General features: G+C 41.1%; 1 protein-coding gene across 13 annotated transcripts in view; it reads left to right on the top strand.

Moving 5' to 3' along the window:
* Positions 1 to 18662, top strand: part of PRIM2 (DNA primase subunit 2) — a 295884-nt gene that overhangs the window by 80961 nt on the left and 196261 nt on the right. For 2 of the 13 annotated variants that reach the window (XM_038397764.2, XM_043510415.1), the window contains exon 8: positions 5662 to 6265. The exons of the other annotated variants lie outside the window; for them this stretch is intronic. In XM_038397764.2, the coding sequence (XP_038253692.1) occupies positions 5662 to 5676 (15 nt within the window). In that variant the 3' untranslated portion in view covers positions 5677 to 6265. Of the gene's footprint in view, positions 1 to 5661; positions 6266 to 18662 lie in introns of those variants that run through there. 13 annotated transcript variants of the gene reach the window in all.

Consider the following 18662-nt stretch of genomic DNA (forward strand, 5'->3'; position numbering starts at 1 on the left):
TGGGGAAATAGTTTTACTTTTTGTAATGACTCATCCATTCCCAGTCTCTATTCAAGCCTAAGTTAATTGTATCCAGTTTGCAAATTAATTCCAATTCAGCAGTCTCTCGTTGGAGTCTGTTTTTGAAGTTTTTTTGTTGAAGGATAGCCACCCTCAGGTCTGTAATCTAGTGACCGGAGAGATTGAAGTGTTCTCCGACTGGTTTTTGAATGTTATAATTCTTGACGTCTGATGTGTGTCCATTTATTCTTTTACGTAGAGACTTTCCAGTTTTACCAATGTACATGGCAGAGGGGCATTGCTGGCACATGATGGCATAGATCACATTGGTAGATGCGCAGGTGAACGAGTCTCTGATAGTGTGGCTGATGTGATTAGGCCCTATGATGGTGTCCCCTGAATAGATATGTGGACAGAGTTGGCAACGGGCTTTGTTGCAAGGATAGGTTCCTGGGTTAGTGGTTCTGTTGTGTGGTGTGTGGTTGCTGGTGAGTATTTGCTTCAGATTGGGGGGCTGTCTGTAAGCAAGGACTGGCCTGTCTCCCAAGATCTGTGAGAGTGATGGGTCGTCCTTCAGGATGGGTTGTAGATCCTTGATGATGTGTTGGAGAGGTTTTAGTTGGGGGCTGAAGGTGATGGCTAGTGGCGTTCTGTTATTTTCGTTGTTGGGCTTGTCCTGTAGTAGGTGACTTCTGGGTACTCTTCTGGCTCTGTCAATCTGTTTCTTCACTTCAGCAGGTGGGTATTGTAGTTGTAAGAACACTTGTTAGAGATCTTGTAGGTGTTTGTCTCTGTCTGAGGGGTTAGAGCAAATGTGGGTTGTATCATAGAGCTTGGCTGTAGACAATGGATCGTGTGGTGTGGTCTGGATGAAAGCTGGAAGCATGTAGGTAGGCATAGTGGTCAGTAGGTTTCCGGAATAGGGTGGTGTTTATGTGACCATCACTTATTAGCACCATAGTGTCCAGGAAGTGGATCTCTTGTGTGGACTGGTCCAGGCTGAGGTTGATGGTGGGATGGAAATTGTTGAAATCATGGTGGAATTCCTCAAGGGCTTCTTTTCCATGGGTCCAGATGATGAAGATGTCATCAATGTAGCGCAAGTAGAGTAGGGGCATTAGGGGATGAGAGCTGAGGAAGCGTTGTTCTAAGTCAGCCATAAAAATGTTGGCAGACTGTGGGGCCATGCAGGTACCCATCGCAGTGCCGCTGATTTGAAGGTATACATTGTCTCCAAATGTGAAATAGTTATGGGTGAAGATCCAAGTTCAAATCCCTGCTCCATCTCAGGATGGAATTGAACTTGGATACTGGAAGAGTACTCTAACCATTGGGCTAACGGTTGTAAGGGGGGGGGCACCACCTGCTCCTGGCTGTTTTGTATGAGTTTAGGTGTGCTCAGAACACTTGGATTGGGTCCAGCAAGCAAGGTAGGAAATGACTATGTAAAGATCCCAGTCTGGGTGCATGAAACCAAAGTGCCTACAGAGTTAGCTGAGCAGGGGTTCTGATGGTCTCACTGGTGCCTAAATGTTGACTGGTTGAGAGTTGGAGGTAGAAGATCCCCGTAAAATGTTAAATTGATAGGTTTGATATTAGGGGAGAGGGATAACTAAGTTTATAAGACCATTTGATAATATTAACCCTCATTCTATTATGGAATGCCCCATCTGGAAAATTTAAACCAGGCATTGTCTTATCAGTTTGAACAGTTGAAAACTATATTGTATTTTTCTTAATCTATTAAGGCATTTTTCCAATTACATCATCAAGGATGTTTGAACTTTAGACATATTCAATAGATCAGATTTTTTTGTGCCCAAAACCTTTTTATGAAAAGGAAAATCTGGCATAATTTTAGATTTAAAGAAAGCTACTAAGACTTATTTTAAAAGGACAAAGGATTTCAGGAAAACGTATCTGTTTATAGCTTTCCAACCCAGATACAAGAAAAAAAGGCTTCAAAATAGTCAATTGCCATATGACTAAGCTTCTTTATCTGATGCTTCTTGGATGGAAAATGTCTGCTTCTTTGGAAGAAATTCTATGCCGAAATTTGGTCAAACATTCATATATGTACAGAGCACTATACAAACTTTATTTGCTATTCTCTCTCTCCTCTTTAGAACCCTTATTCATTAGAAATCTCTATAGAAATATAATAATTATTGAGATAGAATGATTATTTAGTAGGTATTCTCTACTTTTCCTTTGTCTTCATTGCTTTTCCATTCCCTACAGTGAAGACAAGGGGACAATGTTTCTCTGAGAAAAAGGGATTTAATGTAGAGGAACTGTTTTTTCTCTTTTCAATAACTAGTCCTAGTTAGGCCAGATACTCTTTTTGACTAGTTAGGCCAGATATTCTTGTTTGTTTTTGTTTGTTTTAATGCACAAGTATTCTGGAATCCCAGTCTGAATGATATTCTCCAGGGAGCTGGAATTTGATCCTAAATAATTAGGTGATGCAGAATTGTTAATATGTTCCTTGATCCCCATGTTGTGGTTTTAGTAAATGTAAGGTAACGTATGCTCGCCAAATGACATGTTTAACAAATCTCTTTATTTAAATATCATAATTATCAATTTAGATTTTAAAGCCAAAGTCTTCATCTGTTAAAACATACCTCCTGGCTTACTACATGATTTACAGCTTGGTGCTTCTTGCTGTGCAGAACTGCTTTCATTGACACATAACTGTACTGAAACACAACAGATTTTATTCATATTAGCCACTTGTGATGAGAAAATATCATCAGATTCTAGTTTCTACGGAACAACAGAATACTGAGATAGCTTTTTTTGGTACTTGTAAATTCAGTTCTTTGACAGTTCCACTTTCATTCAGCAAAAAAGTATTCAGTGACTACAAAGAAAGATGCATCATCTGTAGTTTCCAATTGAAAAATTTTTGCACAGTTAGACCTAGGAATATGAACAGTGTTATGGGATGATTAAGTATGGCAAGTGTATTTTAACTGACAGATCATTCAGGGGTGTGTGTGTGTGTGTGTGTGTGTGTGTGTGTGTGTATGTCTATATATAATATACACGATTATATACTTACGGGTGTTAGTATATAATTGTTATTTAATTTTTTTTTAGGGTTCATGGGCTTCTAAAAGTTTTCTGTTGTCTGTATTGCAAAGGCAAGGTTCAGAGAACAACGAAAAACATTATCAGTGAACCTTATCACTGTGAGTCCCAGTCCAATGCCTGAAGTACAAGAGAATTCTTCCTCTTATACCCTTGCATGTTTAGTCATATTCTGTTTAAAATCCTACTTGGCCTTTCATTTTGAGAGAATTTATAATTTCTTAAGGAAATATACAAAATAGTTTAAGTTTATTTACTTAACCCAGGTTACTCCTTGTGTCTTATGTTCATGTTTTATGTGGTAATTGTCTTGAAGTAGAGAGATGATTTTTTACATTATACTCTGGAATAATTTATTTAAAATTAACATCCACCAATGACAGAACATTTATTACCTTCTGAAGAAATGGTGCATTTAATGTACTGCAGTGCCAAAATTAGTAATGGTCTGTATGTTTAATGCCTTTGTCATCTGGGATTCTCCATATCAGTGTAAAAACAGGAGAGAATACCTTGCTGATCCCCTGCTCTGTCCCCAAGCCTTTGGGTTGATGTTGATATTATTAGGCTTCAAAGATGAGATTGTGACACCACATTTTTGGAATTGGTCATCTCAACTCTTTACCTTATCCTGGAGTTACTGCTGAGAGAAGTAAAGAATTCTCTTAACCCCTTTCCCAGGTTATGTGCACTGTTGTCCTCAGACATGAGGAATGAAGACAATCTACAGGAATCCACAAGGCAGAACAAAATAATATTACTGTCCCACTGTATAGGAGTTAGCTGAAATATGATATGAAATAGTCTGATGGTGAATAAAGATTTCTAACTCATAATAATAATTCATTAACATTGAATTCTTAAGGTCTTAGCACATTATGAGGCTGTTCATGTATTTTCACACATGAAGTCTGTCCTCTGTCCCTCTTGGAGCTGGTTAACAACTGATCACTCAGAAGTCTATGTGCAGCTTAAAGTATCCAAATACATGCCAGACATTGGAAAACTCAGCAAGGAAAAGCAAGAGCAAGGATCACACTAATGATAAGATCTGCATTTTAATTTAATTTTAAATGAAGCTTCTTAAACATTTTAAAAACCTTATTTACTTTACATACAATAATAGTTTAGTTGTTTTCTCCAGTTGGCAGCTGAAAATGCTGCTTCACAATATTTGACAGGTTCTCATTTCTTACTCTTGTCAGCTTCCCTTCTTAAAAAGGAAAATTATTAGTAGTCAAGGTAATGACTATTATACTCCCGGTCCTACCATTACAGGAGAGTGAAGGGAGCATGTGCGTGCATGCATGTTTATTGTGTGATTCTAGTTTTGACTGTCCAGGGACTGTAGATGTTCTGCACAATGTTCTTACAATACTAACTCACAATAATATTCGTTAGATGTATGTGAACTCCTTCTCCTCCCCCTGGATACTATTGCTCTGTACTGATAAGACCTATTTCTTCCCCTTCATGGTAGCTCTACTTGAAGGGCTAGGGTGTGGCATGCAAAGTAGTAGATATTAGTATACCAGCACCCTATAAAGAGGATACGAAGAGTTTGACCCACTTAGGACAATTTGCTTTTTCAAGTGTAAGGTTTTTTCTTTATGGGTTGTTTGAAATGTATGGTAGGCTTCAGAGATAAGTGACCATAGAACACATATTTTTACCTTGTCATCTCCCTCCCTTTGGAAAAATTGCCAGCTTAGAGCTCAGAGTCCTTACTTTGACAATACTTCTGTGGCACTGAGTTTATTAATCTTGCCCATTCAGCAGAACTAACATGCTGGTGCAGGAACAGCCTCATGATACCAGCACTCAGAACTATCACAGGGAAGGGTGCGGAGTGAAGGGAAGGGCTCTCGGTGCCATGATTGCATTGGAATTCTAATGTGGTATTATGAAGGATTATACCACTATCTGTGTAGTAGGTTCGCACAATGGAAATATAATGGGGGAGCACAAAGATGTAGTGCAGGGGTGGCCAAACTGCAACTCATGAGCCACATGTAGCTCTTTTACAGTTAAAGTGCAGCTCGCAGAATCCCTCTTACTCCTCCCTATTCTCCACCTACCAGACTGGAGTGGGAAGAACTCAGGGCTTCTGCCCTGTGGCAGGGTGATGGGGCTATGGGCTTCTGCCCTGCAGGGGAGGGGGATCTTGGCGCTTTAGCCCACAGCAGGACTTGAGCTGGGGCTCAAGGCTTCAACAGGAGTGTGCTGAAGTCCTGGGGCCTAGCAGGCACGTCCTGCAGGCTGAAGCCCTGAGCTTTGGCAGGTGCACCGGGCTCTCGAACTTCTGAAGATTATCATATGTGGCTTGGAGGGTCAGTAAATTTGACCACCCCTGATATAATGGGTTCATGTAATTATATTTATCTTCTATTGTGATGTTCATGGTGTATGCACTATATAGTACAGTAACATACCTGTCAAAACACGCATTTCAACATGTACATTTGTTTTGTGTTATAATGAATATGTAAAGTAAACAGTAGTTTCTAATATTTTCAGTGTATTTATCTTGTCAGATTTCTGATATTTCTTAATTTTTATTCCCAGGAAGAACATATGTAAAGATGAAAAATAATTCTCATGTGTCAGTTGTTTTTTCTGTGTCTGTGCCAGTAATCTTTTTATTAAAGCCCACAGACTAATTATATAACAAAATGGACCATAAAATATTATTTGTTGCTCTTTTGTCTTCAGATCTGTGTGTGTGCACGAGAGATTGGTTATAATTCATGCTTAACCATAGTTGTCTGGTAGATCAGACTTAGTGTGAAATTGTTGTGCATAAAACATAACAGATGTCACTTAAGGTGGAAGAACATTCATGTTTTGAGGGTCTCTAAACACTGACCTTTTGATGCTACAAAACTTTTTAGAGGCTTCATTAATAGTCACTGGAAGTAACACTTTATGATTTTAAGATGAAAACATTATGCAAATTTATTAGAGCTTTGATTGAAATATAATGTGGAAATAAAAAAGATTTAGCAACAGTGAGTTGTGATTTGTAGAATTTTTATTTGTTGACTAATGCTTATTGACATGTAAGGAAGGAAAGAGATGGTATGTTAGTCTAATCTTATCATTTAATTGATAAAAATGTAAACAGATGCTGCTGCTCCATTTTGCAAATAAACAGAAGTTGTTGTCACAACAAGTCTTGAACCCATCTAATTAGAAGTGCTATTGCTAACTATGTCATCCAGTGCGTAAAAGGATGCAGATTATATAAGGAAAATATCCTTTCATGTGTTGGTATTTTTACAAGCACACATGCTTACGTATTATTTATACAGCATGATAGGTGTCCATGTCAAACATATTAAAATGCCTATGGTCCAAGGAGTTTACAGTGCGAGGTTCTGATTTTATGAGGTGCTGGGGTATGGCCTGTGAAGTGCCTAAGATCTTGCTGCATTAGGTCTAAAACTGGACTGAGAACTGTGATGGATGTGGATGATGGTAAGTACATTTAGAGAAGAGCATAGTAGGTGGTTAGAATAACTGAATTTATTTTCTCTCCTTTTTGTTACTAAATACACATTCTTTAGCCTTTGCTACACTAGCCTTTAAAGAGAGTTTGAAAATTGTTTATTGGTCAGTTTCTAACTTAGTTTGGCTGGCCAGTATAGACAAAGCTAAATGGTCTTAGAACCATATTTAAAATATTATTTTAAAATTGTGTTCAAATATGTTTTGTTTGAATTCCTTCGTGGACAGGAGCCTCTTTTTAAATTGACATTTAAAAAAATTGAATTGATATGTAAATATATTTGTCTTAAATACTTGAGCAGGAGAGTTATGATTGAAAGGGAAAACTTTTTTAAATATCTGTTTCTTTCTGAATGGAGCTTTTGCCTTTTTTTTAAGGCAGGTCTTCATTTGTGGGGTGGTGGCAGCAGAGACTGACCAAGGTCTGGGGGAGGCAAACATATACTCCTCTCTCGAAATTAAAATGTATTGTGGGATAACATGATCCCATCTGCTCCATAAATTTATTGAGTTTAATCTTGAAGCCAGATAGGTCTTTTGCCCCAATGAGCAATTACCAGCAGGAGAAAAAAAACTTCTGTAGTGATAATCACGATGGCCCATTTAGACAGTTGACAAGAAGGTCTGAGGATACTTAACATGGAGAAATAGATTCAATATGTGTAATAACCCAGCCAATCCCAGTCTCTATTCAAACTGAAGTTAATGGTATCTAGTTTGCATAAATGGGCCATCTTGATTTTCACTACAAAAGTTCTTTTTCCCCTGCTGATAATGTCTCATCTTAATTAATTAACCTCTTACAGTTGGTATGGCTACTTCCACCTCTTCATGTTCTATGTATGTATGTATGTATGTATCTATCTCTCTATCTATCTCTCTCTCTATCTATCTATCTATCTTCTTACTTTATGTTCCATTCTATGAATCATAGAATCATGGAATATCAGGGTTGGAAGGGACCTCAGGAGGTCATCTAGTCCAGCCCCCTACTCAAAGCAGGACCAATCCCCAACTAAATCATCCCAGCCAGGGCTTTGTCAAGCCTGACCTTAAAAACTTCTAAGGAAGGAGATTCTACCACCTACCTAGGTAACGCATTCCAGTGTTTCACCACCCTCCTAGTGAAAAAGTTTTTCCTAATATCCAACCTAAACCTCCCCCACTGCAACTTACTCCTCATTCTGTCATCTGGTACCACTGAGAACAGTCTAGATCCATCCTCTTTGGACCCCCTTTCAGGTAGTTGAAAGCAGCTATCAAGTCCCCCCTCATTCTTCTCTTCTTTAGACTAAACAATCCCAGTTCCCTCAGCCTCTTCTCATAAGTCATGTGTTCCAGTCCCCTAATCATTTTTGTTGCCCTCCGCTGGATGTTTTCCAATTTTTCCACATCCTTCTTGTAGTGTGGGGCCCGAAACTGGACACAGTACTCCAGATGAGGCCTCACCAATGTCAAATAGAGGGGAACGATCACATCCCTCGATCTGCTGGCAATGCCTCCTACTTATACATCCCAAAATGCCATTGGCCTTCTTGGCAACAAGGGCACACTGTTGACTCATATCCAGCTTCTCATCCACTGTGACCCCTAGGTCCTTTTCTGCAGAACTGCTGCTTAGCCATTTGGTCCCTAGTCTGTAGTGGTGCATGGGATTCTTCAGTCCTAAGTGCAGGACTCTGCACTTGTCCTTGTTGAACCTCATCAGATTTCTTTTGGCCCAATCCTCTAATTTGTTTAGTTCCCTCTGTATCCTATCCCTACACTCCAGCGTATCTACCTCTCCTCCCAGTTTAGTGTCATCTGCAAACTTGCTGAGGATGCAATCCACACCATTCTCCAGATCCTTAATGAAGACATTGGACAAAACCGGCCCCAGAACCGACCCTTGGGGCACTCCACTTGATACCTGCTGCCAACTAGACGTGGAGCTATTGATCACTACCCGTTGAGCCCGATCTAGCCAGCTTTCTAGTCACCTTATAGTCCATTCATCCAGCCCATACTTCTTTAACTTGCTGGCAAGAATACTGTGGGGGACTGTGTCAAAAGCTTTGCTAAAGTCAAGGACCAACATGTCCACTGCTTTCCCCTCATCCACAGAGCCAGTTATCTTGTCAACTAGAAGGCAATTAGATTAGTCAGGCATGACTTGTCTTTGGTGAATCCATGCTGACTGTTCCTGATCACTTTCCTCTCACTAAGTGCTTTAGAATTGATTCCTTGAGGATCTGCTCCATGATTTTTCCAGGGACTGAGGTGAGCTGAATGGCCTGTAGTTCCCAGGATCCTCCTCCTTCCATTTTTTAAAGATGGGCACTACATTAGCCTTTTTCCAGTTGTCTGGGACCTCCCCCGATTGCCATGAGTTTTAAAAGATAATGGCCAATAGCTCTGCAATCACATCCGCCAACTCCTTTAGCACTCTCGGATGCAGCGCATCCGGCCCCATGGACTTGTGCTCGTCCAGCTTTTCTAAATAGTCCCGAACCACTTCTTTCTTCACAGAGGGCTGGTCACCTCCTACCCCTGCTGTGTTACCCAGTGCAGCAGTCTGGGAGCTGAAGACAGAGGCAAAAAAAGCATTGAGTACATTAGCTTTTTCCACTATCCTCTGTCACTAAGTTGCCTCCCTCATTCAGTTAGGGGCCCACACTCTCCTTGACTTTCTTCTTGTTGCCTGAACATACCTGAAGAAACCCTTCTTGTTACTCTTAACATCTCTTGCTAGCTGCAACTCCAAGTGTGATTTGGCCTTCCTGATTTCACTCCTGCATGCCTGAGCAATATTTTTATACTCTTCCCTGGTCATTTGTCCAATCTTCCACTTCTTGTAAGCTTCTTTTTTGTGTTTAAGATCAGCAAGGATTTCACTGTGAAGCCAAGCTGGTCGCCTGCCGTATTTACTATTCTTCCTACACTTCGGGATGGTTTGTTCTGGTAACCTCAATAAGTATTCTTTAAAATACAGCCAGCTCTCCTAGACTCCTTTCCCCCTCATGTTATTCTCCCAGGGGATGCTGCCCATCAGTTCCCTGAGGTTGTTAGTCTGCTTTTCTGAAGTCCAGGGTCCGTATTCTGCTGCTCTCCTTTCTTCCTTGTGTCAGGATCCTTAACTCAACCATCTCATGGTCACTGCCTCCCAGGTTCCCATTCACTTTTGCTTCCCCTACTAATTCTTCCCGGTTTATGAGCAGCAGGTCAAAAAGAGCTCTGCCCCTAATTGGTTCCTCCAGCACTTGCACCAGGAAATTGTCCCCTACACATTCCAAAAACTTCTTGGATTGTCTGTGCACCGCTGTATTGCTCTCCCAGCAGATATCAGCGTGATTGAAGTCTCCCATGAAAACCAGGGCCTGCGATCTAGTAACTTGCGTTAGTTGCCGGAAGAAAGCCTCGTCCACCTCATCCCCCTGGTCTGGTGGTTTATAGCAGACTCCCAGCATGAACTCACCCTTTTTGCTCACACTTCTAAACTTAATCCAGAGACTCTCAGGTTTTTCTGCAGTTTCCTCCCCGTGGAAGGAAAAGGCCTGGGTAGGGACCGTCGAATCGTGGAGGTCAACGAATGGCTACGCAGGTGGTGTCGGAGAGAAGGCTTTGGATTCTTTGACCATGGGATGGTGTTCCATGAAGGAGGAGTGCTGGGCAGAGACGGGCTCCATCTTACGAAGAGAGGGAAGAACATCTTTGCCAGCAGGCTGGCTAACCTAGTGAGGAGGGCTTTAAACTAGGTTCACCGGGGGAAGGAGACCAAAGCCCTGAGGTAAGTGGGAAAGCGGGATACCGGAAGGAAGCACAGGCAGGAAGGTCTGTGAGGGGAGGGCTCCTGCCTCATACTGGGAATGAGGGGCGATCAACAGGTTATCTCAAGTGCTTATATACAAATGCACAAAGCCTTGGAAACAAGCAGGGAGAACTGGAGGTCCTGGTGATGTCAAGGAATTATGACGTGATTGGAATAACAGAGACTTGGTGGGATAACTCACATGACTGGAGTACAGTCATGGATGGTTATAAACTGTTCAGGAAGGACAGGCAGGGCAGAAAAGGTGGGGGAGTAGCACTGTATGTAAGGGAGCAGTATGACTGCTCAGAGCTCCGGTACGAAACTGTGGAAAAACCTGAGTGTCTCTGGATTAAGTTTAGAAGTGTGTGCAACAAGAGTGATGTCATGGTGGGAGTCTGCTATAGACCACCGGACCAGGGGGATGAGGTGGATGAGGCTTTCTTCCGGCAACTCACGGAAGCTACTAGATCGCATGCCCTGATTCTCATGGGTGACTTTAATTTTCCTGATATCTGCTGGGAGAGCAATACAGCGGTGCATAGACAATCCAGGAAGTTTTTGGAAAGCGTAGGGGACAATTTCTTGGTGCAAGTGCTAGGGGAGCCAACTAGGGGGAGCGCTTTTCTTGACCTGCTGCTCACAAACCGGGTAGAATTAGTGGGGGAAGCAAAAGTGGATGGGAATCTGGGAGGCAGTGACCATGAGTTGGTTGAGTTCAGGATCCTGACGCAGGGAAGAAAGGTAAGCAGCAGGATACGGACCCTGGACTTCAGGAAAGCAGACTTTGACTCCCTCAGGGAACAGATGGCCAGGATCCCCTGGGGGACTAACATGAAAGGGAAGGGAGTCCAGGAGAGCTGGCTGTATTTCAAGGAATCCCTGTTGAGGTTACAGGGACAAACCATCCCGATGAGTCGAAAGAATAGTAAATATGGCAGGCGACCAGCTTGGCTTAATGGTGAAATCCTAGCGGATCTTAAACATAAAAAAGAAGCTTACAAGAAGTGGAAGGTTGGACATATGACCAGGGAAGAGTATAAAAATATTGCTCGGGCATGTAGGAAAGATATCAGGAGGGCCAAATCGCACCTGGAGCTGCAGCTAGCAAGAGATGTCAAGAGTAACAAGAAGGGTTTCTTCAGGTATGTTGGCAACAAGAAGAAAGCCAAGGAAAGTGTGGGCCCCTTACTGAATGAGGGAGGCAAGCTAGTGACAGAGGATGTGGAAAAAGCTAATGTACTCAATGCTTTTTTTGCCTCTGTTTTCACTAACAAGGTCAGCTCCCAGACTGCTGTGCTGGGCAACACAAAATGGGGAAGAGATGGCCAGCCCTCTGTAGAGATAGAGGTGGTTAGGGACTATTTAGAAAAGCTGGACGTGCACAAGTCCATGGGGCCGGACGAATTGCATCCGAGAGTGCTGAGGGAATTGGCGGCTGTGATTGCAGAGCCCTTGGCCATTATCTTTGAAAACTCGTGGCGAACGGGGGAAGTCCCGGATGACTGGAAAAAGGCTAATGTAGTGCCCATCTTTAAAAAAGGGAAGAAGGAGGATCCTGGGAACTACAGGCCGGTCAGCCTCACCTCAGTCCCTGGAAAAATCATGGAGCAGGTCCTCAAAGAATCAATCCTGAAGCACTTAGAGGAGAGGAAAGTGATCAGGAACAGTCAGCATGGATTCACCAAGGGAAGGTCATGCCTGACTAATCTAATCGCCTTTTATGATGAGATTACTGGTTCTGTGGATGAAGGGAAAGCAGTGGATGTATTGTTTCTTGACTTTAGCAAAGCTTTTGACACGGTCTCCCACAGCATTCTTGTCAGCAAGTTAAGGAAGTATGGGCTGGATGAATGCACTATAAGGTGGGTAGAAAGCTGGCTAGATTGTCGGGCTCAACGGGTAGTGATCAATGGCTCCATGTCTAGTTGGCAGCCGGTGTCAAGTGGAGTGCCCCAGGGGTCGGTCCTGGGGCCCGTTTTGTTCAATATCTTCATAAATGATCTGGAGGATGGTGTGGATTGCACTCTCAGCAAATTTGCAGATGATACTAAACTGGGAGGAGTGGTAGATACGCTGGAGGGGAGGGATAGGATACAGAAGGACCTAGACAAATTGGAGGATTGGGCCAAAAGAAATCTAATGAGGTTCAATAAGGATAAATGCAGGGTCCTGCACTTAGGATGGAAGAATCCAATGCACCGCTACAGACTAGGGACCGAATGGCTCGGCAGCAGTTCTGCGGAAAAGGACCTAGGGGTGACAGTGGACGAGAAGCTGGATATGAGTCAGCAGTGTGCCCTTGTTGCCAAGAAGGCCAATGGCATTTTGGGTTGTATAAGTAGGGGCATAGCGAGCAGATCGAGGGACGTGATCGTTCCCCTCTATTCGACACTGGTGAGGCCTCATCTGGAGTACTGTGTCCAGTTTTGGGCCCCACACTACAGGAAGGATGTGGATAAATTGGAAAGAGTACAACGAAGGGCAACAAAAATGATTAGGGGTCTAGAGCACATGACTTATGAGGAGAGGCTGAGGGAGCTGGGATTGTTTAGTCTGCAGAAGAGAAGAATGAGGGGGGATTTGATAGCTGCTTTCAACTACCTGAAAGGGGGTTTCAAAGAGGATGGCTCTAGACTGTTCTCAATGGTAGCAGATGACAGAACGAGGAGTAATGGTCTCAAGTTGCAATGGGGGAGGTTTAGATTGGATATTAGGAAAAACTTTTTCACTAAGAGGGTGGTGAAACACTGGAATGCGTTACCTAGGGAGGTGGTAGAATCTCCTTCCTTAGAGGTTTTTAAGGTCAGGCTTGACAAAGCCCTGGCTGGGATGATTTAACTGGGACTTGGTCCTGCTTTGAGCAGGGGGTTGGACTAGATGACCTTCTGGGGTCCCTTCCAACCCTGATATTCTATGATTCTATGATTCTATGATTCATACTAGAGCTCTGAGCCATCATACTACTCTCTTACATACAATGCAACTCCCCCACCTTTTCTGCCCTGCCTGTCCTTCCTGAACAGTTTATATGCATCCGATGAAGTGAGCTGTAGCTCATGAAAGCTTATGCTCAAATAAATTTGTTAGTCTCTAAGGTGCCACAAGTACTCCTTTTCTGTCAGGTGATTTTTCTTTTTTTTTTTAGATTAATCGAAGTTTAGTTTAGTTTTTTAGATTAGTCTGACTCATTACATTAGACGTCAAATTCTTTGTTTCATGAGACAACAGATCTCCAATAATTGAAGGTTGAGAGAAGGAGTACTTGTGGCACCTTGGAAACTAACAAATTTATTAGAGCATAAGCTTTCGAGAGCTACAGCTCACTTCATCGGATGCATACAGTGGAAAATATAGTGGGGAGATTTTATATACACAGAGAACATGAAACAATGGGTGTTACCATACAGACTGTAACAAGAGTGATCAGGAAAGGTGAGCTATTACCAGCAGGAGAGCAGGGGGGATGGGGGACAGTCTTTTTTTTCACTGATGTCTGAAAAAACACAATGAAGGTCTCGTCATTTGAAATTCAATTCAGGAATTGTGTTCTTATGTTAACCCAAAGTAATTCACTGTAACATAAATTGATTATTTTTATAATATGCATATACAAGGTTAAATAAGGTAATAACTTTGGCAGTACAGTATAAAACATTATTAAAATGGCTTTGTCCTCTGAATCTTTCACATTAAAGTGAGCTGTAAGTGCAGCAGAAAAGCACTTTTATTTTGGTTTAATTTCACCTATCATGGCTTAGTATTATTTCTGTTCTATCATCCTTTCTATTTGAAATTCCAAACTTCTTAAAAGATGTCTGCTATTGTTTGAGTTCAAGGTACTTGCTTATGCTACTCCAGTGAAACAATATCTACCAGTTTCAGTTACTGAGTATATAAATGCTATTTCTTGCCAGGAAAGTATCTGAGGTACATTGCTGTGAAATGTGTATATGTATAATTGCGAGCAGAAGATCAAAATAGTGGAAAATTCTGCAAATTCTTCAGGCCTTTTTGTAGAATGGTTATCAACAAGTTAGTGAATCTTTCCTTAGAAAACATGCTGTTTTGTTCGTCAGTAATTTATATCAATGATTCCCTATCTCACTGTAGACATATTTCTGAAATGTATAATATTTTAGCTCTCTGTTCTACTTATTTCAATTCTACATCTTTCCTGCAGCAACTACATTGCTTGGTGAGAATAGAGTCATTTTGCTATTTTTATACTTTTAATACTCTTTCTCTGTGCCTCTCAATTTTGTATTTGTGCTGCTTATAGCCTTTATTTGTGTGTACTACGTCACATTGGTTGGTTCTAAATATGTCATCCTTGCTTGCAGCCCTACAATGATCTTTCCAGGTTCCATTGCAGTTTGGTTCTCTGTAAAGTATTGATGTCATCTGGAAATTTAATTTCAGTTTAACTTATGCCAAAACATCTGACAAAGAAAGATGTTCAGCAGCCAAACAGAATGGAAGAGTTGCTTGACTTTTGAGATTAGTCAGTCAGACTTGAGAAAAGCTTTTTGAACTTGACTGAATTAAGCAAGAAGTGTCACTGCTTGACAAATCATATAATCATAGGACTGGAAGGGACTTTGAGAGGTCTTTTAGTCTTTTAGTCCAGTCCCCTGCACTCAAGGCAGGACTAAGTATTATCTAGACCATCCCTGACAGGTGTTTGCCTAACTTGCTCTTAAAAATCACCAGTGATGAAGATTCCACAATTTAGTCAAGTGCTTAACCACCCTGACATTTAGGAATTTTTTCCTAATGTCCAATCTAAACTGCCCTTGCTGCAATTTAAGCCCATTTTTTATTGTCCTATCATCAAAGGTTAAAGAGAACATTTTTTTTCTCCCTCCTTGTAACAGCCTTTTATGTACTTCAAAACTGTTATCATGTCCTCCTCAGTCTTTTCTTCTCCAGATTAAACAAACCCAATATTTTCAATCTTCCCTCATATGTCATGTTTTATAGACCTTTAATCCTTTTTGTTGCTCTTCTCTGGATTTTCTCCAGTTTGTCCATATCTTTCCTGAAATATGGTGCCCAGAACTGGACACAATACTCCAGTTGAGGCCTAATCAGCATGGAGTAGAGTGGAAGAATTACTTCCTGTGTCTTGCTTACAATACTCCTGCTAATACATCCCAGAATGATGTTTGCTTTTTTTTGTAACTGTGTTACACTGTTGACTCATACTTGGCTTGTGATCCACTATGACTCCGAGATCCCTTTCCACAGTACTTCTTCCTAAGCAGTCATTTCCCATTTTGTATGTATGCAGTTGATTTGTTCTTTGCTAAGTGGAGTACTTTACATTTGTCCTTATTGAATTTCATCCTATTTACTTCAGACCATTTCTCCAGTTTGTCCAGATCATTTTGAATTTGAATCGTATCCTCCAAAGCAATCCCTCCAAGCTTGGTATTGTCTGCAAACTTTATAAGTGTACTCTGTATGCCATTGTCTAAATCATTGCTGAAGACATTGAACAGAACTGGACCAGAACTGATTTCTGCAGGGATCCCCCGTTGATATGCCCTTCCAGTTTGACTGTGAACCACTGATAACTACTCGCTGGGAGTGATTTTCCAACCAGTTTTGCACCCACCTTTATAATAGCTCCATCTAGGTTGTATTTCCCTAGTTTAGGAAAAGATCATGTGAGACAGTATCAAAATCCTTCCTAAAATCAAGATATACCACATCTACCGCTTGCACCCATCACAAGGCTTGTTGCTCTGTCAAAGAAAGCGGTTATGTTTGGTTTGACACGATTTGGTCTTGACAAATTCATGCTGACTGTTACTTATCAGTTTATTATCTTATAGGTGTATGTAAATTGATTGCTGAATTATTTGCTCCATTACCTTTCCAGATACTGAAGTTAAGCTGACTGGTCTGTAATTCCCCTTTGTTGTCTCTATTCCCCTTTTTATAGATTGGCACTATATTTGCCTTTTTCCAATCCTCTGGAATCTCACCCTCTTCCATTAGTTTTCAAAGATAATCGATAATAGCTTAGATATCGCCTTGGTCAGCTCCTTGAGTATTCTAGGATGTATTTAATCAGGCCCTGGTGATTTGAAAACATCCAACTTGTCTAAGTAATTGAAACAAAATATGCATTTAGCACCTCTGCCATTTCCACATTTTCTGTTTTTCCCCCCTCCCCCATTGGGTAATGGGCCTAACCTTCCTCGGTCTTTCTCTTGCTTCTAATGTATTTGTAAACCATTTTCTTGTTATCCTTCATGTCTCTAGCTAGTTTAATCTCATTTTGTGCCTTGGCCTTTATAATTTTATCCCTACATACTTGTGTTGTGTGTTTATATTCATCCTTTGTAATTTGACCTAGTTTCCACTTTTTGTGGGATTCTTTTTTGAGTTTCAGACCATTGAAGATCTCCTGGTTAAGCCAAGGTGGTGTCTTGCCATACTTCCCATCTTTCCTGCGCAGTGGGATAGTTTGCTCTTGTGCCCCTAATAATTTCTCTTTGGAAAAACTGGTTTCAGAGTAGCAGCCGTGTTAGTCAATCAAATCAGACGTCAAGAATTATAACATTCAAAAACCAGTCGGAGAACACTTCAGTCTCTCCGGTCACACGATTACAGACCTGAGAGTGGTTATCCTTCAACAAAAAAACTTCAAAAATAGATTCCAACGAGAGACTGCTGAATTGGAATTAATTTGCAAACTGGATATAATTAACTTAGGCTTGAATAGAGACTGGGAGTGGATGCGTCATAAAGTAAAACTATTTCCCTTTTTATTTCTCCCCCCACCCCACCCCCCCACTGTTCCTCAGACATTCTTGTTAACTGCTGGAAATGGCCCACCTTGATTATCACCACAAAAGGTTTTCCTCCTTCCCCCCCCTCCTTCCTGCTGGCAATAGCTCATCTTAAGTGATCACTCTCCTTACAGTGTGTATGATAAAACCCATTGTTTCATGTTCTCTATGTGTGTATATAAATCTCCCCACTGTATTTTCCACCGAATGCATCAAATGAGGTGAGCTGTAGTTCACGAAAGCTTATGCTCAAATAAATTTGTTAGTCTCTAAGGTGCCACAAGTACTCCTTTTCTTTTTTGAAAAACTGCCAACTCCTTTGAACTGTTTTTCCCCTTAGACTTGTTTCCTAAGAGATCTTTCCTGCAAACTCCGAGTTTGTTAAAGTCTGCCTTCTTCAAATCCATTATCTTTATTTTGCTGTTTCCCCCTATCATTCCTTAGTATCATGAACTCTATCATTTCGTGATCACTTTCACCTAAGCTGCCTTCCACTTTCAAATTCTCAATCAGTTCCTCTCTATAACAGCTTCTCCCCTAGTGGCTTTCTCCACCTTCTGAAGTAAAAAAACAGTATCCAATGCATTGCAAGAACTCGTTGGATAATCTGTGTGCTGCTTGTTAGTTTATAAAAAGCCTTATCCAATCCTCTTCCTGGTTAGGTGGTGTGTAGTAGACTCCTACCATGACATCACCTTTGTTTTTTACCCCTTTTTCCTTTTCTATATAATTTCAACCAGTCTCTCTCTTATTTCCATCTCAACCTCAGTCCAAATATATACACTTTTGATATATAAGGCAATACCATCTCCTTTTTTTCCTCTGCTTGTTCTTCCAGAGCAAGCTGTGATGCCAGCTGTCATAGTTGTGTTTATTGACTAGCCTGTCTACTTCTTCCTGCTTATTCCCAATACTTCTCGCCTTAGTGTACAGACATCTAAGATACTGATTTGATTTCCCCCTTACGTTCTCTCTTGTCTCTCCCTTATCCCTGCTATAATGGCCCATGCTCCCCCAGATTCCGACCCTTCTTCCAGGTCTCCATATTTTTGACTTACCTTTGGGCTTCTGTCTCCTGCCCCATTTGACTTCTCCCTCCTCATTAGTTTAGCCAGTCTGTATCCAAATATGCTCTTCCCCTTTCTTGATAGGTAGACGCCATCTATGTAATCCTTCATATAAGAGGAATCTTACTGCAATTTGATGAATTATAGAGTAAAAGTAGGCCAAAAACATAGCTATGTGAAGTAGCAAGTGTAAGAGTGGAATTAAAATATGCATAACTTATATGTTGGACATGTTTATAATATCTGCTTCAAAGAAATCCTACTGTACTAATCCCAATGCACAATTGAAGCAGGTATTTCCTATATCATATTAAAATAAGACTAATGATTTTTTCTCCTGACTTAACAAATGAATATTTATTTTCAATTTAAAAAAAAATAGAGATATAGTAGACTGTATAC

Source organism: Dermochelys coriacea, chromosome 3 (assembly GCF_009764565.3).
Source record: "Dermochelys coriacea isolate rDerCor1 chromosome 3, rDerCor1.pri.v4, whole genome shotgun sequence".
Lineage (NCBI taxonomy): Eukaryota > Metazoa > Chordata > Testudines > Dermochelyidae > Dermochelys > Dermochelys coriacea.